Source organism: Hyla sarda, chromosome 2, assembly GCF_029499605.1.
Source record: "Hyla sarda isolate aHylSar1 chromosome 2, aHylSar1.hap1, whole genome shotgun sequence".
In the NCBI taxonomy this organism is placed as follows: Eukaryota; Metazoa; Chordata; class Amphibia; order Anura; family Hylidae; genus Hyla; species Hyla sarda.
In genome coordinates, this window is record NC_079190.1 from 128,723,234 (window position 1) to 128,748,389 (window position 25,156).

Sequence of the window (25,156 nt, forward strand, 5' to 3'; positions counted from 1 at the left end):
TGTGACAGGAACCCCAGTTTATCAACTCCAGTCATAAAAGGCCTTTCTAAAATCATTGCTGCATATTTTTCTGGCACATGAAACATCTGCAGCACATCTGTTACATGTGAATTTACTCTTGGGGTAAGAACATGGTTGATGAAGTTCTTTTAGTCCATAAATGTACAAACAGACATACAACTGGGAATTGCACTTAAAAAGATCTTGATTTTTCATTCATGTATAAAAGACTTAAAGCGAGAATAACAGAACATAATTACCCGGTGCTCAATAAAATGCTCAGAGAGATCCACTCGGTGTCTTCAGAACTTCACATCCAAGACTTGCTGCTTGTTGGACGGCATGTTCCTGGCCATGTGGAAGCTAATTCTCGCCATCATGCGAGCTGCTGGACATTTCAGGAGTCTCCTCCCTTTCTCAACATAGTTCCTGTGAACCCACCACCACCTATTATACAGGTACGTCTCTCGCGAGATTTCATTTCTATATACAAAGTGACATAAAACCGTTAAAACAACAGGTTCTAATCAGACAGTATTTATAAGAACACATTAAAACTACATATTTCATTGATCCCTTTTAAAGAATCGAGACAATGTATCCAGCAAACTTCTCTTTGATTTAATCTCTTTCTAACTTGTTCGCTATTGGTACCCTCGATCTCCTCCAGTATTAACCATTTCAACTCTGATGTCCCTTCTCCACAAAGTGTCTAGCTAGACTTGTCTCCCCAAACTTCTCTTTACTATTATGTTCTACGGATACATTGTCTCCACTCTCCATTTTCTTTTTGAACAGCCTTATAGAACTTCTATGTTCATTCAATCTAAGTTTCATTGCCCAAACTGTCTGCCCCACGTATGACATTCTACATGGGCATTTTAGCATATATATTACCTGTTTAGAGTCGCATGTATGGAAACCTTTCAATTTAATTTTATTGCCACAGGATGGATGTGTTACATTTTCTCCTCTAATTATGCTGTTGCAATTTTGGCATGACCTACATGGAAACGTCCCTATTTTTTGTGTTTTTAAAAAGGACTGTCTGGCTTCCTTCTTATCTGTTATATCTGCCCTGATCAAGTGATTGGCTATAGATTTATTTTTTCTATATACAAATCTCGGTTTTTGTCTAAATAAACTACCATATTGAAAATCTGCCCTGAGTAAGTTCCAATACTTATTAACCACCCGTTTTATTAGTTTAGAGTGACCGTCATAAGTCGATAGGTATACAAAACTTCTATCTTTATTCTTCTTCTTCATTTTATGTTTCTTTCTCAATTCTTCTCTGGGAATTAGATCTACTTCTTCTGCTGTCTTAATCAGTTCTTTTTCTTCATAACCCCTTTGGGCAAACTTTCTATTTGGCATCTCTTTATTTTTATTATATTCCTCTTCTGTCTTACAGATTCGTTTAGCTCGTATCAATTGGCCTTTAGGTATTCCTCTGAATACCTGTGGAGCATGACCACTATTTTTATGTAATAAAGTATTACGGTCACTCTTTTTTGAATAAAGGGTGGTTTCAAACATATTTCCTCCATAACGTACCTCGATGTCTAAATAATGAATAAGGTTTGGACTAAATTCACATGTAAACTCATTTAGCGGATGGCACTTATTTAGGTACTGTATATAGATCATTAGCTCCTCTGAGGTTCCCGTCCATAAAACGAAGCAGTCATCAACATACCTCAGCCATTTCTTGACATGGGTCGATAATGGATATCCTGGAATGAACTTTTCTTCAAACTTACTCCTAAAAATATTAGCAAAACTTTGTGCAACAGGGGACCCCATCGAGGTCCCCTGCCGCTGTAAAAAGAAATCCTGTCCAAACCGAAAATAATTTTTGTACAAAATTAATTCCAGCAGATCCATTATAAACTGTATCTGAGCATTGCTCAGAGTCACATCTTTTATCAATTCTTCTTTTATGCATAATATGCCTTCTTCTGTGGGAATATTAGTATACAGACTTTTGATGTCTAGGGTACAGAGTAGGGAGGGGGGTATTAGGATTGGAAAAAGGTGGGGGGGGGAGGGATTTTTTGATATTGCCTTAAGATTTTAAATTGATGATTGAATGTTTTATTGAACTAGTAACCAAGCAGGAAAATGAAATATTTTTGACTTATTCCTTAATCCTCTGTCAATTAGACTTCCTCTCCCACACTCCTCCACCACGGGGACAGGGACACCACCTCCACCAGACACCTCCATTGTCCACAGGTAAGTATCTGGGTGGGGGGGGGCTATATATATACTGGCTATATATATACCATGCTCTAAGGATCTCTATTAGGCATTATTAAATGGTATTAGGATTAAGTAGTCATTATGATTTTTAAGTTTACAGGGCACTTACTTTTTAAATCTAGCAGAGCCTGCACTAAATTAATATAGGCACAACCTGCTTCATAATCGTTCTTTTCCTTTTTCTACTCACAACGCGACATCTGCTCTTGTGTAGCCTAGTATTGAATTTATGAATAAATTGTTAAAAATAAAATATGTTGATTAAATGATAGGCAGGCAGTTTTAGAGGAAGGCGGAGAAAGTAAACCCTTCGTTAAGTCCATGTGGACTGAGGGTTTTTAGTCTATATATCCGTGTAGCCTCCTCTCTTAGCAGTTTTTTGTCTAGGTTTCCACCTCTCGGGCCCAAACGGGGGTTTAAAAAAAAAAAATTAAATTTGACAAATCACCTCTATATACCTCACGGGTGTGTCTAGCTAGAGGAGTATCAACACCCGTTCTAATTGTACTAAGGTGTTTCGAAATTCTCCTTCTCAGCTGTTGTGTAGTCTTCCCTACGTACATCTTAGGGCATCCGCATTCCACTATATAAACTACTCCGGTTGTCTGGCAGTTGATAAATTCTCTTATTTCATATTTACGTCCATCTGTGACGTTAACAAATTCCTTTTTTTGGGGCATAAATTTACAGAAGTTGCATCCTCCACATGGATAAGATCCTTTTACTTTTGATTTTAACCACATTGTTTCCGTTTCTTCTTCTTTATAGTGACTGTGTACCAGACACTCTCTCACATTTCTGCCTCTGCGATAGGTCACACTTGGACCCGCGGTGAGTACCTCCTTAAGGTCATTGTCCTCTAAGAGGATCGGCCAGTATTTTTTGAGAATCTCTAAGACCTGCTTGTTACTTTGATCAAAGGTTCCCATACATCTCACTGTTCGTGATTGTTCACCAATCCTTTTTGGTCTCAATAAATCCGCCCTTGGGGTGTCTCTGGCCCTCGCAAACGCACGATGCAGAATCTTTTTGGGGTAGCCCCTAGCTATAAATCGATGGTATAGGAGTTTGGTCTCCTCCAAGAAAGCAACTTCATTGGAGCTATTACGTTTTGCCCTAAGATACTGGCCTATAGGTATACCGCTTTTCAGAGGTCTCGGATGGAAATTTTTCCAGTTAAGGAAACTGTTGGTAGATGTGGTTTTTCTGTATACTTTTGTCTGGACGCTGCCACCAGGTTCAAAAGAGATCTCTAGGTCCAAAAAACATAATGAATGAGAATGAATTTCTGATGTGAAGTGCATACCAATCTGGTTGTTATTGAGACTTTGTACAAACTTGTGAAATAAGGTGGTGGTGCCATCCCAAAATAAAAGAACATCGTCTATATAACGCCCCCAAAATAAAATGTGCTTTGTGAACTCACCGTGCTCATCTGAAAAAACTACTGTGTCTCCCACCACCCTAAGAATAAATTTGCAAAATTAGGTGCACATGCTGTGCCCATTGCCGTGCCTTTGTGTTGTAAATAAAAGTGACCATCAAATGTGAAATAATTATGTGTTAGTAAAAAGTGAAGAAGAGTGAAAACGAATTTGTTGTGATCAGGGAACTGTGTGCCTCTAGTGGTGAGGAAGTGTTCCACTGCTTTTATTCCCAAATTGTGTTCAATATTTGTGTATAGGGCCTCTACATCGAGGCTCGCAATCTGTGTGCCAGATGGGAATGTGATCTCTTCAAGCCTGGCGACAGCGTCTCTGGTATCCTTTATATATGAGGGCAAGGAAGCCACAAAGGGTGATAACATCTGATCTACATAAAGGCTTATCCCTTCTGTTAGATTGTCATTTTCCGATACTATCGGGCGTCCTGGTATCGGATCCTTTTGTTTGTGAATTTTTGGCAATGCATAAAACGTTGCCAATGTGGGTTTTTCATTCATCATTGCTTTGTATTCATCTTCTGTAATCATGCCCTTTGATTTACCATCCACTAGGATGTTTTTTTTAGCTCTATAACATAACTGTTTGTGGGATTTGAGTCTAATCTCTTATAGGTACTTTGGTGTTTTAACAGTCTTAACACCATATTTTTATAGCCATCTCTCATCATTATTACTATGTTGCCCCCCTTATCGGAGGGCTTAATGACTATTTGGTCATTTTTCTCTAGTTCTTGAAGAGCTTGATTTTCTTTTTTAGTGAGATTACTATTGTATCTACTAGGTGTTATCTTTTCGATTTTCGAGCATACCATTTTAACAAAGGTGTCCATATTATTAAATTGATTGAATGTTGGTGTTTTTTTACATTTAGGTTTTAGGGTAGAGAAAGGTGGAAGTACCGCTGACCGGACTCCTGTCTCGTTCTCGTCCAGAAGATCCATAAGGTCAGTTATCACTTGTTCATCTCTCCTTCTATTTTCACTCCAATTAACTGAATTGTTTTTATGTACTTTATGCAAGGCAAGCTTTCTCGCAAAAAGGTTGATATCTTTAACCCATGTGAAAGGGTTAAAGTTGGGGGTAGGAGTGAAAGATAACCCCTTCCGTAAGATTGACTTCTGGTCTGATGTTAGCTGTATTTTTGAAAGGTTACATATCTGCATTTCTCCATTTGTCCATAGGTGGGTCTGGGATGTAGTGGATTTTGTAGGTATCCCCATTTCTCCCTGTCTCTCAGTTGGATACCTCCTCCTAAAAAATGGGGTTGTGGTTGATTTATTCCTCCTCCAGGTTGTGTGTGTGGGTGAGTAACCACTGCCAATTGTTGAGTCTGTTGGGTCTGAGATGTTAATGGTGGTATAGAGGAATAGGGTGCAAAGGAGGAGTCCTGCAAGTTTCCGATAGGTTGTGCTATTGTCTGAGGTCCTGGGTTTTGTACCCATGTCTGCTGCTGTTGGTAATTCGGATTTGTATAGTTATATTGATTGGGGTTATTTTTTTGTTGATTATACTGTTGACCCCCAGGTCCTTGACCTTTGTTAGTCTGATTCTTGTTTTGTCTCTTATAGCTGTATTTTTGTTTGTTTTTTGCTTCACATCTACCAGTACTGTAATTGGCACCCTTACCACCTAATTGATCATCAGACTCTGATATTTCTGACTCTGATATATCAGTATATTTATTATGCTGATTGTAAGCGTTTTCTGTGCCTCTTTTTATATATATCAGACCAGAATCAAAGTCTTTTTTATCCCTTACGTATTTGCGATGCTTGCGTTCTTTCAACTCAGATTGAAAGCTCTCAATATGCTTTTGGAGTTGTTGTTCTAAATTATGGAATTCTGTTTGTGATTTAAAGACCTGAATTTCTTCTATCTGTTCTTCCAATTGCTTGGTAACCTCACTAAAAATCCTTTTCTCGTATGTGACTAAATAGTCTAACATCCGAAGTGAATTTTCGGTTAGGAGTTGTTGCCAACCTCTAATGAAATCCTCTTGGTGTGAGTTAGGGGTGATGTTTATCCTAAGTCCCCTATACACTATTTTTTGTTGAAAATAAGTCTCCAGACTTCTCCAATCTCCCACCAGGAACGTAGATATTTTTGTATGTTTTTTGGAGATTGCGGAATGCGGAATTTATGTCAATTTGATTTAGTGGCAGTTCATTGGCCGAAAAAACATGCTGCGCCTGAGTAATGAAGGAATCTGGATTTAGTTTCCCAGATAAAAAGCCTGCCATCACTTATGTTGGCAATATTGCCTGGTCTATTCAAAAGAGGGAGTTAACCTCTATTCACATTCACCATACCTGGTAAGACCAGTATATGGAGAGTTACATTTGTATGCTTATTTCCAATAGATTCCCTTTTGGGAATCCAAAAGAACCCTGATTTCCCATATACTACTTATTATAAATAAAAAATCCCATAAGCTTTATTAGTTGCTACACACATATATTAAAATCAAACAGCGCTGTTTGCTCCAGTTATTCTTTGAATATTAGATTCTCAATGCAGACTTCTCTGCTAGTTTTGCTTCTTGTTTATAAGGGGGGGTATTAGGATTGGAAAAAGGTGGAGGGGGGGATTTTTGATATTGCCTTAATATTTTAAATTGATGATTGAATGTTTTATTGAACTAGTAACCAAGCAGGAAAATGAATTTTTTTTGACTTATTCCTTGATCCTCTGTCAATTAGACTTCCTCTCCCACACTCCTCCACCACGGGGACAGGGACACCACCTCCATCAGACACCTCCATTGTCCACAGGTAAGTATCTGGGGGGGGGTTGTGGTAGGGGAGTGGGGAAAAGGGGTGTTATATAACAATTATTTGCCATCATTTTTTATTTTTTATGTCTTTTTGTCACCTTTTCGAAGCAATCTGCAAAACTTATGGAAATCAATCAAAAAATCAAAATTGCTAACATTCTCAGAGGGAACAAAACCAAGTCCTTTGTTAATTATGTTTCTCTGGGCAACGGTTAGTTCAACAGATGAGATATTTACTAACAGCTCACCGTCTTCTGGTATTGTTTCTTGTTGCGGGCTCTTGTGTACACCACCTCCATATTTCCAGTGTCTCTTTTGTCTTTTCTTTTTCCTTTTTGCTGATTTCCTAAAAAATCTTGTCTTGGTTCTTGTTCACACACGCTATTTAGTTCACTATCCGTGGAGCCATAATCAAAGGCGTCAAACTCTCCTCGTTGTTCTCTTTATGAGCGACGGTATTTTCGTCTCTCGTAGTTTATTTAGACAAAAACCAAGATTTGTATATAGGAAAAATAAATCTATAGCCAATCACTTGATCAGGGCAGATATAACAGATAAGAAGGAAACCAGACCGTCCTTTAAAAAAAAAAAAAAAAAATAGGGACGTTTCCATGTAGGTCATGCCAAAATTGCAACAACATAATTAGAGGAGAAATTGTAACACATCCATCCCGTGGCAATAAAATTAAATTGAAAGGTTTCCATACATGCGACTCTAAACAGGTAATATATATATATATGCTAAAATGCCCATGAGGAATGTCATACGTGGGGCAGAAAGTTCGAGCAATGAAACTTAGATTGAATGAACATAGAAGTTCTATAAGGCTGTTCAAAAAGAAAATGGAGAGTGGAGACAATGTATCCGGAGAACATAATAGTAAAGAGAAGTTTGGGGAGACAAGTCTAGCTAGACACTTTGTGGAGAAGGGACATCAGATAAGGGAGTTGAAATGGTTAATATTGGAGGAGATTGAGGGTACCAATAGCGAACCAGTTAGAAAGAGATTAAATCAAAGTGAAGTTTTCTGGATACATTGTCTCGATTCTTTAACCCCGAAAGGGATCAATGAAATATGTAATTTTAATGTGTTCTTATAAATACTGTCCGAATGGAATCTATTGTTTTAACTGTTTTATGTCACTTTGTATATAGAAATGAAATCTCGCGAGAGACGTACCTGTATAATAGGTGGTGGTAGGTTCACAGGAACTATATTGAAAAAGGGAGGAGACTCCTGAAACGTCCAGCAGCACGCATGACGGCGAGCACTTCCACACCCCCTCAGAATTAGCGTCCACATGGCCAGGAACATGCCGTCCAACAAGCAGCAAGTCTTGGATGTGAAGTTCTGAAAACACTGAGTGGATCTCTCTGAGCAGTTTATTGAGCACCGGATGATTATGTTCTGTTATTCTCGCTTTAAGTCTTTTGTACATGAATGAAAAATCGAGATAAAAGAACTTTTTAAGTGCAATTCCCAGTTGTATGTCTATTTGTACATTTATGGTCTATTGTGCTGAGGAAACGGAGCCCTGAGAAAAGACATAGGGAAGCCACCCAGCTGATGCACACCTGTGGTCTTTCTACCTTGTGAAGTTGATACGAAGTTCTTTTAGTGACATAAAAAATAGAGCTCTGTATAAGCATATTGGATATGGTATGGTCACACAGAAGGTTTACATTGTGGATTTTTCCATATGGAATTTCCATGTTGAAAATCTGCAGCATTTATATGAGCAGATGTCTATGAGAATTTAAGAAATTTTACCCACATACATTAAAAAACAAAAAAATATATATATAGTAGAACAGATTTTAAATTGACTTGTTATGACTTCAAATTCACTGCAAAATTCTACAGATTTTAAATGTATTTATTTTTATATGTCACTAAAATCTTTAAGGGAAAATCCTCAATAAGATCTGCAGCATACCTGTGTGGTCTTACCCTGAAAATGCAAAAAATGCAGAAAACAATGCAACCATATAAAATAAACAAGTTGGAGTAAAATTTTATAATACACTGCTTACGAAAAAAAAAACATTGACAGTTCTTCTAAAACAGTCTATACTTCAGCCACCATGTCTTTAGTTTCTTATGTTAGCCTTACCAGCTGTCATTGGGTTAATATCTCTGTCAGCTGTCACAGGGCCTACTGAGTCTGAGCATGTTTTTCATCTCTTTCGGCCTTGCGCTCACCTCCTTCTCTCAGATCTCCCAAGCAACCGACTGCTGCGATACAAGCCACCTATTCCTGCCCTCTCATCGAGACATGTCTGACTGAACCTATACATGAAGAGCTGGAGACTTATATTGACACATGGGTATTGCTGCTGATGATAGAAAAAATATCTTACACTGTGCATTGTTGAAAGCAAAGTACAACGTATTATAACCCTACACCTCTTTATTTATATTGATTGTCAATAAGCTGTAAGAATATGTTAGATCCTGTAGAATTGCAGTGTAGTGTAGTGTTTATATCACTTGTAGATCTACCCTAAGGCTATTTTCACAAGTCTGGAATGTCTGCATGGAAAATCTCTGTGCAGACATTCCAGAGACTCATAGATCCTAGACTGCTATGCATTTCATGTGGAGTCCGCAGAAAGAATAAACAGGTTCATTCTTTCTGCAGACACAGAAAATGGAATTTTCGAAATTCTGCTGAGTGCACAGTGCTGCAGAATCCCATTGAATTCAACAGGTCTCTGCTGCTCCGGAATCTCTGGTGGAATTCCACACGGAAATTCTGAAAGTGTGAACATGGCCTAACTCCTAAGCTTCAGTAAATCAATCCCATACAATGCTTACAATAAAGGACTCTTCCCTGATTGTGAAGTGCCTAAGTAATGTTTTTTGTTCCTTTTAGACCCAGCTAGTTTTCAAGCCATGTTCTTCTGTTTGCTCTTTTGCTCAAATTCTGTACTAAAAGAATGTCCAACTAGGATTTCCATCTTCCATGTTGGTACTTCAAATGAGTGTCTTATGTTCACCTTTACACCACCCATAGCTAACAAAAACCAGATGAAAGAACCCATGGGAGGATATGCAATAGGAAAGGAAATTAGGCACTCAACAGAATGAGTATAAAAATCAAGCATGAAATGTCCGAATAGACAACTACATATAAAAATGTTTTGCTTGCCTTTATGAAGCGAATGTACCCTTTGCTACAACTTTATGGTATTTGCAAAGTAGGTCCTTCTTTCCCTATCACACAGTACACTATCAACATATCAACATGACAAACATTAACCCCTTAAGGACCAAGGACGTACCGGTACGTCCTTGGTCCTGCTCTCCTGATATAACGCGGGGTTACACAGTAACCCCACGTCATATCACGGCGGGCCCGGTGTCATAGTGAAGCCGGGACCCGCCTCTAATAGCGCGCATCGCCGATCGCTATTAACCCTTTAGCCGAGCGCTCAGAGCTGAGCCGCGCGGCTAAAAGTGAAAGTGAAAGTCGGGCTGTTCGGGATAGCCTCCTCGCTGTCCGATCGCCGAATGACTGCTCAGTGCCTGAGATCCAGGCATGAGCAGTCATGCGGCAGAATCGTTGATCACTGGTTTCTTATGAGAAACCAGTGATCAATGATGAAGATCAGTATGTGCAGTGTTATAGGTCCCTATGGGACCTATAACACTGCAAAAAAAGTGAAAAAAAAAGTGAATAAAGATAATTTAACTCCTCCCCTATTAAAAGTTAGAATCACCCCCCTTTTCCAATAAAAAAAACACAGTGTAAATAAAAATAAAAATAAACATATATGGTATCACCGCGTGTGGAAATGTCCGAATTATAAAAATATATCATTAATTAAACCGTTCGGTCAATGGCGTGCGTACAAAAAAATTCCAAAGTCCAAAATAGTGCATTTTTGGTCACTTTTTATATCATTTAAAAATGAAATGATCAATAAGTCCTATCAATGCAAAAATGGTACCGTTAAAAACTTCAGATCACGGCGCAAAAAAATGAGCCCTCATACCGCCCCATACATGGAAAAATAAAAAGTTATAGGGGTCAGAATATGACAATTTTAAATGTATTAATTTTCCTGCATGTAGTTATGATTTTTTCCAGAAGTCCGACAAAATCAAACCTATATAAGTAGGGTATCATTTTAATTGTATGGACCTACAGAATAAAGATAAGGTGTCATTTTTACCGAAAAATGTACTACGTAGAAACGGAAGCCCCCAAAAGTTACACAGCGTTTTTTTTTTTCAATTTTGTCGCACAATGATTTTTTTTTTCGTTTCACCGTAGATTTTTGGGCAAAATGACTGACATCATTACAAAGTAGAATTGGTGGCGCAAAAAATAAGCCATCATATGGATTTTTAGGAGCAAAATTGAAAGAGTTATGATTTTTTAAAGGCAAGGAGCAAAAAACGAAAATGCAAAAACGGAAAAACCCCCGGTCCTTAAGGGGTTAAAAACTTAAAAAAAAAAAAAAAAAAAAAAAAAAAAAAAAATATATATATATATATATATATATATATATATATATATATGCATGAATTTTTTACATTTTCTATGCATTATATTTGTTCAAATGCTGCTTAGTTATGGGACACATACGATGATAGTGGAAAATCAATATACAACTGTGCCCAAACATAGAAGTTATATATTGTTCTCTGTATTACTATGCATGGATATACTAAATATAAATACAGTACATGGCATTCGGGCAGTAGTTTGCCCCTTTTGTAATCATCCTAACGTCTAACTCCCTTTTGATAAGAATGTTCATCCTTTTTCAGTGTTATCAATCTTGTATAGCTAGTTTAACAACTATAATGGTCAATGGGGACTAAAAAGTTTATGACTATATCTATAAAACAATTATTCATTCAACAGTGGTCTTCTGTCTAATGTGTTAGCCATGTTTACAAACCCTAAATGACAAGGGTTGAGATCCACAGAGACCAACAGCAGGGAATAAAGAGAATGTTGATAGGTAAATTTATATATTTTAATTTTATATTTAGTGTGTTTTACTTATTTTTGCAATTATTAGATCCTTAACAATGCCATTATTATGTATTGTAATACAGTTCTGCTTTTATTTTATACAGTATATTTTACCATTGAGGAAACAGCTTACCATTAAAAAGTGTTAACTGCAGTTCATAGGAAAAAGAACCTTAATTTGTTTAACATTATGCTCCAAGCCATAACAATTTCAAGAGGTGCATTTAGCTATATCTGAAATAAAAGCTGCAGACAATCTTATGCTGAGATGCTGTTAAACCACTGTACCAATATACTCATTAATTGGTTTGACTTGTTAGGAGGGCAGAAAGGTCAACATGTATTTTCAGTCTTTGATAAGGTTTAATCCCTTCACCCTTCCTTGGCAAGGGTACAAGACTTGCAATTTAAAAACATAATATATACAGCGCTAACAAACAAACTAGAAAAAGAAAACAACAGCAAAATGCCATTAAAATGAAATATAAAAATTATGTACATGTTAAACCTATATTATTTTCACAAAAACTATCACACCTCGAAGTAAAAGTAAATTAGGTATCACATGTTTTTGTTTGTGTTTATAAAAATGTAATTTAGTGCAAAAATACATTAAAAACAAAGTACAGCGCCCAAAAATAAAACAAAAATAGACAGGTAACATTATGTTTGTGCTTTGGAAACTCAATAAAAACAGAGTTAATAAAAAATGAGTAACAGACAGGAATGGCAATCCTTCTGGAATATATTGTATTGATAAGGCTAAGTTTTAATGTTGTGGTTGGCACTGGTGCTGGTAACAAAGTTACATAGTTTGTAAGGCTGAAAAAAATGTATCCATCCAGTTCAGTCAATTACCCTTTAGCAGGAAAAAGCCAATTTTCCTTATTTTAGGGAGAAAACATTCTTCCTGACTCCAAATCTGGCCATCAGAATAAATCCCTGGAAATGAGTGACTTTAACCTGTAGTATTATTACTCTCCAGAAATGTTTCCAGGTCCCTTTTAGGGTACGTTCAAACGTACGCAGATTTGATGCAAAGGATTTTCTGCTACAGATTTCAATGTAAACTAAATGACATGAGAACAGCTTCCAATTGGCAGTTACAAATCCTGTGCATCAAATCTGTGCAGTATCCTGTATGTGTGAACGTACCCTTAAACTAATTTATTGTGTTCTCCATGACCGCTTCCTTTGGCAGAGAGTCTTATGTAATCTTATTGCTGTTACTGTAAAAAAAAAAAATCCTCTAGGATTCCCCCATGTTGTAAATACAGCCCTGGGTATGAATAGATCATGAAATAAATCTTTGTACTGCCCCCTGATATACTTGTCTGCTCTGTACCAATTGGGAAAGACAATTATGTTTAGTTTTACACAAAAACGTGTTTTCTGTATCAGGGTTGTCAGGGTTTTCTTCCAGGTCAAAATGAACCAGAGAGACATGAGTCTCCATTTTGCTTCAAGCAGCCGTCTTTAGATAAGACCCATTTCTGTCTGGCATGTATGTACTAAAATTCCCTCATGGTGGATAACCCCTTTAAGTCTTGATTGTGATAGCATACAGTCATCCATGTTTAGTGGATCTTCTCAAATATCTCCACATATTTAGCTAGTTGAATGTAACTTACACAATAATGTGTTTCTCATGAACATTCATTGCTTCACAATGACACGTTATAGTTTCGAACAATTGTTTTTGTATAAGAAAGAGCAGATTATATCAACTATATGTGTCTTATTCTATCGTTCTAGCTAGAAGCATCCTTCATAATCAGACATGAGCTATAAACAAAATGTGTTAATAGCTTTTTATAGAGACCGCTTTCCTCCTTATTTTACTATATATTTTTAGTATTAAAAGCTGTAACCTTTTAGGTCCTAAAAGCAATTCTGTAGGGTTTTGTGATTAAAGAGTGCTTTCTAAAGGAACTAGTAAAAAAAATCTCTCTTGGGAGAAAGAGGGTCTGTATCCCTATTGGTTAAAAGTTTCATAGTTGACAGATAGATAATAGCAGCATCAAGACAAAAACATGCAAAAGGTGGTTAAAGGTGGACATCAAGAGGCATCATTCCATAATCAGATGATCAGGAGGAATCAGGTTAATCATAGCATCATCATGATGAATAATCATCAAAATGGTGCCTGATTTTTTTTTTTTAAAGGAGACAGATTTTCTACACTACAAGAATTTACCTGAGGAGCAACTCCTTGATGAGCCAGCCAGAGGTTCTCTCTACTGTAGCCATGTATCTGATACAACTACACAGTAACAAGACAATGAAAACCCCTTCAGAGTTTGTTCTATGTTTTTATTCTTCACTATCTAATTAATATAAATAATATTTCCTCAAGGAAACATATTTTTAGTATCCCTCCAAATAGAGAGTACCATAGATCATATATATTGAACTGTACCAAAAAAATGTACCTACCAGATATGTGTGGTTAATTAGAAATAAGCAGAGTGTTCATACTAGTCACTTCCATTTTATGTATCTTGAGATTAGGCATTTGCCCATTCTTGATATAATTTCAGAATAATACCACATATACGATTGTGAACTCACTATTGTAACTGATGTTACACTGTGACATAGTTACTAACTGCTGCAACTTGTAGTTCTACTGTATGTAATTCATCCAAAAGAGATTAGAGAGGCACTTCCTAGGACCATGAAACACTTTATTAATTTTTCAGATAGCACAACATCACAAATATTGGGGTACGTCCTAGAGGCCACAAACAGAGATGAGGTTACAGCCGTTTCACGCCCACACTCGGGCTTCAACAGACCAGCCAACCTATGTATTTTCAGGTAAAAAATAATAATGTGGCATAGGCAAAGTGGGACATTTGCAAAAAAAAAAGTTCAATCAAAAACACTTAAAAATAACTACTGTGTGAGTTACCAAATGGAAAAAAATAATAAATCATATGTAGATGCTTAAATCAAGCCTTTAATTTAAACCAAGGTTACCTTCTACATTTGTCTGAAGTATCAATTCAACTTCCTATTGCAGGAGAATCCTATGCCTTTCCATGCTGTCCCTAGCATATACCCATTCTATGCCTTTCTTTCTTTGGTATAGAATAGGTGTATGGCAGGGATGGCATGGTCAAATGTAGGCTCCTCCTGCAACAGGAAGCCAAATGCAGACATCATAGAGATGGTAGATGTTAGAGACCCTGTGTTACCTCAACTTGCGTTTGAGGATGCCCCACAGGTGCTCAATGTGGTTTAGGTCCATCACCTTTACCCTTTGCATGTTGGAATACTGACATATGGCCCAGTGTCTGAGGGGAGAGGATCATGTTCTGCTTCAGCATGTCACAGTACATGTTGGCATTCATAGTTCCTTCAATGAACTGTCGGCAGTACTTATGTAGTCCCAAACTATGACACTCCCACCATCATGCTAAAGACACACTTGTCTTTGTACTCGTCACCTGGTTGCCACCACTCACGTTTGACACCATCTGTACCAAATAATGTTATATTGTTCTCATCAGACAACAGGACATGGATCCAGTAATCCATTGATGTCTTAAGAAAACTGTGCAGACTCTCTTTCTCGTCATCTTTAGAAAAGGCTTCCTTCTGGGATGACCTTCCACCCCTTCAATCTCTGTAGCAAAGCTTGGAAGCACATACATTAAATATATATATATATATATATATATATATTTCACAAAGGCAACCTCTGGATATGATGCGAGCATGTGCACACAACCTATTTGGTTGACCATGACAACACCATGAGTGGAATTTGTCTTGTGATTGTGAAACTGCTGTACGGTCTTGCCAATTGTGCTGCAGATCAATTTCAGGATCTTGACAATCTTACAACCTTATTTTCTGATCATTAGAAAGCTCTTTGCTATGAATATCGACATTTTGCGAATATTTAGACTATAGATATATATTCGTAATGCCGAATATTTTTTATGTAAATTTATGTGAATATTTAATTGAATATTGGCACTTCCAGACTGGACACTGATTCCTCCCTTCTTTTAGGTGAAATATATAATTGTGCGACTTTTATTACAAATATTCGCATAAAAAAAAATAACATAGTGAACATGTGAATTTCACGTACATAGGATGAATATTCATACATATATTTGCGAAATATCGCAAATTTTAATATGGCCCATACCGCTCATGACTTGCTATGAGGTGCTATGTTGAACTTTCAGTAACCAGTATCAGAGTATGATTACACCAAATTTAAGACACTTCACACCTGAGACCTTTTAACAATAATGATTTACTTGACACCGGGAAGGGAAAATGGCTAATTGGGCCCAATGCGGACATTTTCACTTAGGAGTACACTCACTTTTGTTACCAAGGTTTAGAAAGAATGGCTGTTTGTTGAATTATTTTGAGAGGACAGCAACATAAAATACTGTTATACAGACTGTGTACTCATTGTAGTAAAGTGTAATTTCTTCAGTGATTTCAAATTAAATAATATAATAAAATATTTACAAAATGTGAGGGGTGGACTCACTTCTGTGAGATACTGTGTATATAGATGATTACACAATGAGTTGATTCCCCAAAGAAACTACAGCTCTCATATGAACGATGTGGCTTCTTCAAATCTGTACTTTTTGTATTGAAAATGGGGGAGATTTATTAAAACCTGTCCAGAGGAAAAGCATCCCAGTTGCACATAGCAACCAATCAGATTGCTTCTTTCATTTTTAACAAGGTGCAATGGGTAAAAAAGTGGATATTTTCTGCAGCGCTGGACCTGATAAGATAAAAGAGGATAGGTTCTAATAGTTGAATAAAATGGAATTTTATTCAACTATTAGAGCTTAGCCTCTTTTAACATATTTGGTCAAGCACTGCAGAAAATATCAGTTTTTATACCCATTGAACCTATTTATCACTGATCACTGAAGCAAGTGATCAGAATGATTGCGAGCTGCAGGACTGTTGATATCCACTCACAAAATAGGTGTTGTGCTACTAGTGCAACACTATATGGTGAGTGGAGTTTGTGTTTTCATTTTTATTGCAATTGTCTAACCATACTTCACAAGGGGCGCATGTCGTTCTTTTTTCATTTTTATCAGGGACTCTGGAAAATAAAAGCAGTGAGTTGATTGGTTGGTATGGGCAACTGGGCAACTCTTCCTCTGCAGAGGTTTTGATGTTGACCTGTGCAGTACTTTGAATGACCACTACAACACAGCTGAACAGGCTTCTATTATATATAAAAATGTGCCAGTGTTCAAACAAGCACAGAGGCCTCTCCAAATGATCAGAGAGTGCCAGAAGTTGAATCCCTACTGATCAAATAATAATGGCCTGTCTTGTGGATAAGCCATCATTTTCAAGATTGGATAACCCTGGGTTACCCACACTCCATGAGAATAGATCCCACTAGTAAGTTTGTTAGGAAGCCTCAATGCACATTCAGGTCTGCAGAATCTGATTGAACTTTAAATGAGTATTAAAACATTAATATTTGTCATTTGTGATATTGTGAATATGTTATATACTGTATATGAAGCCCACATTCTTAAAAGATATCACATAAAGCTAACAGTTAAAAATAGGCAGTTCTGAAAGTTCTCTCTGTTGATTCTCCAAAATGCAAATCACTCTGTTTATATCTTCCATAGATTCCCCTGGAATTCAGTGAAGAGGGTCAAGAGCATGTGATGCCACTTCTTCATTATGTGACTGATTGCTATTAGGTATCCGGTGGTTCAACTTTCAGAAGTGGCATAGAGACCTCAACCAACCATTCTCAGAAACCATATTAAAGAGTATTTTCTAATGGATACAAAATGAGTATAGCAGGACATTGAGTAATGATAACTTAGTTTAGAGGGACTCCAATTCCCAAAGTGCCAAGAAAGCAACTGTGGTTTCCTACTGATACCTTCACTAAAACTGCACTGTACTTGTTACATCACCTGTCTGCAATTCCTGCATTAAAGTAAAAAAAAAATTCCCCAACCGGTCGGCAACGGCTTTATCCTTACAGTGTGATGGGTTAACACTCCTGACCTAACAAACATTTACCCAGGTCACTTCACCCATAGTCTACATACATACCATTAACCCCAGCTCACCACATATCTGAATACGGATATCTTGGCAGTCTTGCACAATCACTAATGATAGATTGTTATTATAATAACACACTCTGCCAAGTGACAAACTTAGCTTTGCTACATGCCTGTACATTATAAATAGTCCAATCGTCTCCTGGATCTGCAAGATTAAAACAATCAGCAGCTAATTTATATGTCATTATATGGGAAAAAGTGTTCTCTGTTTTATCACTGATTGAAGATGAAAATGTATCTAGCAGCATTTGATCAGTGACCACTCTCCTTCACCTATTCCTCGACGCCATCAAATTACGCATGCTGATTTTTCAAACATATCCAATCATTTCCATATTTTCTACATAACAACAAAGTATATAAATGAACGCTTCATTTGTTTTACTGAGAAATGTAACCATAACACAAGCCTAAACTATAACAATCCTTTCTATTCTTACACAAACATGTTTCTAAATCACATTAATGTTTCCATTTGTTTGAAGTCAGAAACAAGTCTGATATTCCTCAAGTATGTATATAGAAAAACCTCTGCATCTTACTGACCTCATTCTATGACATAGACTTCATACTTACTCGTTAATTTGAATTTCAATTAACCTCCCTGGCGGTATGATTCTGTCTGGAAATGTGTACCAAAAGCGGTACAATTTTTTTAAACTGAATTTCACATCTCCCTCCGCCCATTTCACATCTCCCCCGTCACATTCCCCCTCTCCCTTGTCACATCCCCCGTCACATTCTCCCCCCTCCTTGTCACATTCTCCCCCCTCCTTGTCACATTCCCCTCCCCCTGTCACATACCCCCCCTTGTCACATTCCCCCTTCATGTCACATTCCCCTCCCCCCCTGTCACATCCCCCCTTCATGTCACATTCCCCTCCCCCTGTCACATCCCCCCCTGTCACATCCCCCCCCCAGTCACATTCCCCCCTTGTCACATTCCCCCCTTGTCACATTCCCCCCTTGTCACATTCCCCCCCTGTCACATTCCCCCCTTTGTCACATTCATCCCCCCCCCCCCCCCCCCCCCCCTTGTCACCTTGTCCTGCAGCAAATACACTAGGTTTGCCGGCAGATTTCAAACCTAGTGTATTTGCTGCAGAACAAGCCCTTTCCCCTTCAGCCAATCACAGGCTTTACACCACTGCGGCCTGTGATTGGCTGAAAAGTGAAAGGTCCTAGAAGATGAATAGTGAAGAGAGGACACCCCGGACCGCACGGAGGGGAACGGCATCTGCAGGGACCGGGACTAGGTAAGCAAAAGTTTTTTTTATTTTACTACTTCTTCCTTTTACACTTAGCTCAGTGTTTTTCTACCAGGGGGCCTCCAGCTGTTGTGAAACTACTACTCCCAGCATGCCCGGACAGCCTTTGGCTGTTCGGGCATGCTGAGAGTTGTCGTTTTGCAACAGCTGGAGGCCCCCTGGTAGGGAAACACTGACTTTTAGTATTTTTCTTTACCTGCTCTGGCCGGCCCCCGCAACAGGAGCCGACCAGAGCAAATACTCGCATGTTTTCCCGGGGGCCGCATCGCTATATCGCATTGCTTTTGCGATATATCGTGCAGCCCGGCCGGGAACTCTGCAATTCTACCCCGAGCGTGACTCGGGGTTATCGATCCTGGCAGGGAAAATTAACCCCGAGTCACGCTCGGGAATACCGCTCAGGAGGTTAAAGGTTCAGTTTTATAACGTTATAGTCATTGAATAGTCTGTGATCCCAAAAAAACTGTATTTCTATAATAGCTATATTATACCAGAACTGCAATGATAAAAGGGAAGAAGGATCAAACTCGGTAAGTTACCCTGTTCAAATATTAATACTTACGTGTTCTCTCTTTTCATGTGTATATATATATATATATATATATATATATATATATATATATATATTAATATCTATGAAGTATGTCTTATAAGTGTTATTTACACTATATATTACAAGAGTGGTCCATGTACATTCCATTACCTAACAACTAGCAAGACCAATGACAGGCTTCCAGAACTCCATAACATCAACACTGATCAAGAGGAACATTTCCAACTGTTGGGTGCTGCAGCGTTACACAACCAGCAGTGTGTCTGCTCACCCTAAGATCTGATGTCCTTCTGCTAAGGTGACACTACAAAGGAACACCTGTATTTACTACGCACAGTTCCAGCTTGACCTAGGATGGTGTGTGATGTTACTCTTCCAGAAATGTAAACCAGAAACCAATCACCACGGCTGTGTCCACTGCAATGTCTTGCTTCAGTTAGTGATGACTCTAGTGATTTTTGCAGAGACAGCTCATCTTGGAAACAGGAAAAAGCAGTAATAAGTAGATGACATCACACTGGGATCTGTGCGGGATCGGGAGATGTGAGTATGCCTTCTTTTTATACCACCCCAGCCATACAGCAAAAATGTGATGTCCCTGAACAACCCCATTAAAGGGGTACTCCGGTGGAAAGCTTTATGTTTTATTTTTATGAATTGGTGCAAGAAAGTTAAACAGATTTGTAAATGACTTCTATTAAAAAATATTTATCCTTCCAGTACTTATTAGTAGCTGTATGCTACAGAGGAAATTCTTAGTTTTTTTATTTCTTTTTTGTCTTGTCCACAGTGCACTACTTGCACTTCTCCCTGCTGAACTTGAAGCAATTTTCCTTCATGTCCCAAATACATCATAAGACAAAAGAATCAAAGGCACCAGAGTCACTATATAATTCATGTTTTTAGTCCATCATAAAATATGACACCAATTCAGTCACATCAGGTCTTTTGGACAAAAAAATTATAGATTTTTATAAGCAACTTCCGTGTCTTGAATCTTCTTAATATATAGTAAATGTACATTCATTGACTCCTGGGTGACATCTTTAACCTGTCGGGGACGGAGGATGTACAGATACGCCCTCACGTCCCGGTACTTAAGGACGGAGGGCATACAGGTACGCTCTCATCCCGTTTCTGGGATTTGAAACTGTGATGTCCCGATCAGCTGAGAGGACAGTGGGAGGGTGCTCACCTGGCTCCTTTCTGTCCGATCAGTGGTCTGCTGCTCCAAGCCTGTAGTCAATGCTAGTCAGTGTATGCAAACAAAAGTTTGCATGGTATAGTCCCTATAGGAGCTAAAAAAAAAAGTGTTTTCCCATATTTAAAATAAAATAATACATAAAAAAATTTAAATAACGATATGCGGTACCGCCCCATGCGTAAATGTCCAAACTTTTAAAATATAAGGGTAGTTTAACCACACAGTCGATGGTGTTCACAAATGTGCATTTCTGGTCACTTACATTTTTTTTATAAAAAGCGATCAAAAAGTCCAATCAAAACAATAATGATACCGATGTATGCGGAAAATAAAAAAGTTATAGGGATCAGAAGATGACAATTTTAAACATACTAATTTTGGTGCATGTAGTAAAATGAAACCTACATAATTTGGGTATCCCTGTAACCCTACAGAATAAAGATAAGGTGTCATTTTTGCATAGAAACAGAAACCCCCAAAAGTTACAAAATGGCGTTTTTTTATTTTTTTTTATTTCACCACACAAATAAGTTTTTTTATTTTGCTGCAGATTATGTTACAAAATAAGTGATGTCATTACAAAGTACAATTGGTGACGCAAAAAACAAGCCCCTATATGCTTCTGTAGGTGCAACATTGAAAGTGTTATGATTTTTAGAAGGAGGAGAGGAAAAAACGAAAGTACAAAAATGAAAATTGCCTTGTCCTTAAGGTCAAAATGGGTTTCGTTCTCAAAGGGGTACTCCAGTGAAAAAAAAAAATAATATCAACTGGCTCCAGAAAGTTAAACAGATGTGTAAATTACTTCTATTAAAAATCTTAATCTGTCCAGTACTTATCTGCTGCTGTATACTACAGAGGAAGTTGAGTTGCTGTTTTCTGTCTGACCACAGTGCTCTCTGCTGCCAGATCTGTCCATGTCAGGAACTGTCCAGAGTAGAAGCAAATCTCCATAGCAAACCTCTCCTGCTCCAGACAATTCCTGACACAGACAGAGGTGTCAGCAGACAGCACTGTGGTCAGACTGAAAAGAAAAAATCTACTTCCTCTGTAGTATACACCAGCTGATAAGTACTGGAAGGATTAAGATTTTTTTATTTATTTTTTAAATAGAAGTAATTTACAAATCTGTTTAACTTTCTGGCACCAGTTGATTAAAAAAAATTGTGTTCCACTAAAGTACATCTTTAACTTTCTCTTCTCCATCTGGCCTAGATGTCCATGAAGTCATCTTACCGCCACAACATATCTTTGCATACTGTATTTCCATGCAGCTGCTAACCTAAGCATTCCTTTATTACCTCCTGCATAGTAATAGGCAGGGTAACATCACATAGAGTGCAGTAGAGCTCTGAATATATAACTATATAGCTTTTCTTTCTTTTATTTTTTGTTTTGCTTATTCCAGTCACACAAAATGTCACACATGCACCTAAGCACTATTTTTTGCAACTTTTGTGGGTACGTATAAAGGACCAAACAGCCTTACCTAAGCAACTTTCACTTTGCAGTGGTTGCAAATTTATGAAGTACGAATGTCGCATGTAGGCATTAAGAAAGTTAGACACAGTTTGTAGATAGCCAGCACGGCACTGCTTCCCTTTCTGAGTATAGAACAATGATGAAATGGCAGACTTGGAATGCTGGAGGTGGTGCTCTGATTGACAATAGTGCATGAAGACGTTTCAAAAGAGCAGGAAAATAATCGGCAACTCACTGCAACCAGCTGAATGAAATCTTCTTTTATGGAGGAGAGGAGGAAACATACAAAATGATGTTCTGTAGTGATTTATTGTTTTTTATATATTTTTTTTATTTTTTTGTGCACCAAACTTATCAATCCCTGTTGATAGTATGATAAATGTGTTGCACATAAGCAAAACCAATGCAAAAAAAAATAAAAATAAAGACCTCAAAACTCACTGGGGGAAGATGTATTATTGTTGTTTTAGGAAAGCAGTTTTGAAGTATTTTTTATTAATTTTTTTGCTTTGGTTTTGCTTATGTGTGATATATTTATTATACTATCATAAGATGTTAATAACTTTGGCGCACACAAGCAAAAAAACACTATTTTATATGTTTCCTCCTCTCCTCTGTGACTTTTCTGCAAAAAAGTCTCAGTTGCAACTTTTAGTGAGACTTTTTAAATGTGCTTTTCAATGGCATTTTTTTAAACCAGGTCTGACCTCAATTTTACTTGCGACTTTTTGGAGGGGTGTGCAACTTTTTTTTGTTCTTACGTGCGACATTAACACTTCATATATTTGAGACCACTGCAAAGTTTGCATGGAAACAGAGTTCCTGCACTTTTTCCAATCAGGAACAATATTCATATTAGCAAGAGTTCTGCAGGACTAGACCTTGAGTGGAAATCTTGGGTGAGTTCATATACTTTTTTGCCAGGACTTGACCGCTGGTCTGGGGTGTTCCTACCAAAATACATTTGTGGGACATAATGTATGTTGCCCCTTTGTCTACATCTGTCAATTTTTCTTGTTTTCTAAACAAGCTACCAAGTAAAAAGGAATATATACCGTATTTATCGGGATATACCATGTGCCGGCCTATAATACGCATCCTCATTTTACCAAGGATATTTGGGTAAAAAAAGTTTTTTACCCAAATATCCTTGGTAAAATGAGGGTGCATGTGTGTGCATGCGTATGCCCCGATACACTGTTTCTGACCCCGTAGAAGCCCCCAGGAAAGGCAGGGGGAGAGAGGCCGTCGCTGCCCGCTTCTCTCCCCCTGCCTTTCCTGGGGTCTAGAACCCTGCTGCCGCTTCTCTCCCACTGGCTATCTGTGCCGCTGCCCGTTCTCTCCCCCTGATTATCGGTGCCGGTGCCCCATTGCCGACACCGATAGCCAGGTGGAGAGAAGCGGCGCCGGCAATGGGGCAGCGGCGCAGATAGCCAGGGGGAGAGAAGGGGAAGCGGCACCCATTGCCGGCGCCGCTGCCTCCCCCATCCCCGGTTGTATAATTACCTGTTGCCGGGGTCGGGTCAGTTCTGCTTCAGGCCTCCGGTGTGCGTCCCCTGATTCGTTGCTATGCACTGCACGGCGCAATGACAATAACCAGGGGGAGAGAACGGGCAGCGGCACCGATAGCCAGGGGGAGAGAAGGGCCGGCAGCAGGGCTCTAGACCCCAGGACAGGCAGGGGCAGAGAAGCCGGCAGCGATGGTAGGTTTCTGCACCTGCAAAGCCGCTGCAGTTCATTGATTTAAAGCGCCTTTAGGCTAAAAGACTTTAGGCAAAAAATTTTAGCCTAAAAAGTGCGTGTTATACGCCGATAAATACGGTAATTATTTTTCTTTTTTTATTTAGATCTTTTCCTGTGCACAGAAACTCTTGGAACAAGATATTTCTTTTGTTGAAAAAAAGAACTATTCTCAATGGTCTTGTAGCAATTATGTGGAACTTTATGGCATTATAATTTGAGATTTTCCTAGTATAATGATGGAAAATTAGGATTTTATGAAGACAGGAGGCGAGTATCAGATGCATATTCCTTCTTTATTTTGCCCAATAGCAGAAAGAAATGCAAGTGTTAACAACATAAAAAGAAAAAATGCTGGTAACTAGGTACCTAGCAACCATAGTGACTCCCCTTTCTCTCCTCCACCAATGACCACACACAGGGAGTCCTATATAAACTGGCTGCAGCTCCTCCTCCTCCTCTTTCTTTATGTCAAGCAGCCTCCTAGTAGACAACCATCTCTCGAATGCCAGAACACCACCCGGAACAGGAGTCCAGCTGTCCAATGCGGATCTGGGACCTATCCACCGGAAGACAGCCAACTCCAACGATGCGAAGCCAACCGGATACAGTAACTTCAACTAGAAACAGCGTCACCAACGGGTAACTTCAATGATAGAACCTCCAGCTGATTAGGAACTCTTCAATATCCTGAAACAAAGAACACATGAAGCAGAATAGGGCAGGGAATAATGGGTGGGATGATACTCGCCTCCTGTCTTCATAAAATCCTAATTTTCCATCATTATACTAGGAAAATCTCAAATTTTATTACAGACAGGAGGCTCGTATCAGATGCATGTTCAAAGCGTAGACAATAAATAACTGTATAATAAAACAATATAATAAAACATGGTTATAGTACAGATATAGATACATGTGGAGTAGGTTTAAAGTAAAACATCCGAAAGACGTCTTCAGACGACCAATCAGCCGCCTTAAGAAGTTCAGCAAGTGAACCACCAGACTGAAGAGTTTTGGTCGCCATTGCACTCCTAGTGGAATGCGCTTTAAAAATCGACACGTCGATCCCCGCCAACGCCATAGTCTGTTTCACCCAACGAGCTAGCGTAGGAGTAGAAACAGGTAAATGCGGGGAACAAAAAGAAATCAAAAGTTGCGAATTCCGCGCAGAACGAAATGGAACGGTCCTTTGCTCATAAGACCGGAGACATCGAACCACGCACAACTTTGGGTGCGACGGGAAAGACGGGTAAAAAACCGAACGCAGGTTAGTTTTCGTACGTCGGCAAACAGAAAAACGAACCCCATCAGGGATAAACTGTCTCCGCGAG

The 25,156-nt window shown here is 38.5% G+C and overlaps 1 protein-coding gene across 1 annotated transcript in view; it reads left to right on the forward strand.

The window, feature by feature from the left end:
• The window catches only part of LOC130357403 (uncharacterized), a 173,725-nt gene extending 165,925 nt beyond the window's left edge, over positions 1 to 7,800 (forward strand). The window contains exons 2-6 of the mRNA XM_056560097.1: positions 2,167 to 2,238; positions 3,034 to 3,096; positions 4,581 to 4,653; positions 6,409 to 6,480; positions 7,639 to 7,800. Coding sequence (XP_056416072.1) covers positions 2,167 to 2,238; positions 3,034 to 3,096; positions 4,581 to 4,653; positions 6,409 to 6,480; positions 7,639 to 7,684 — 326 coding nt within the window. The 3' untranslated portion in view covers positions 7,685 to 7,800. The remainder of the gene's footprint in view (positions 1 to 2,166; positions 2,239 to 3,033; positions 3,097 to 4,580; positions 4,654 to 6,408; positions 6,481 to 7,638) is intronic.
• Positions 7,801 to 25,156: the final 17,356 nt, after the last annotated feature.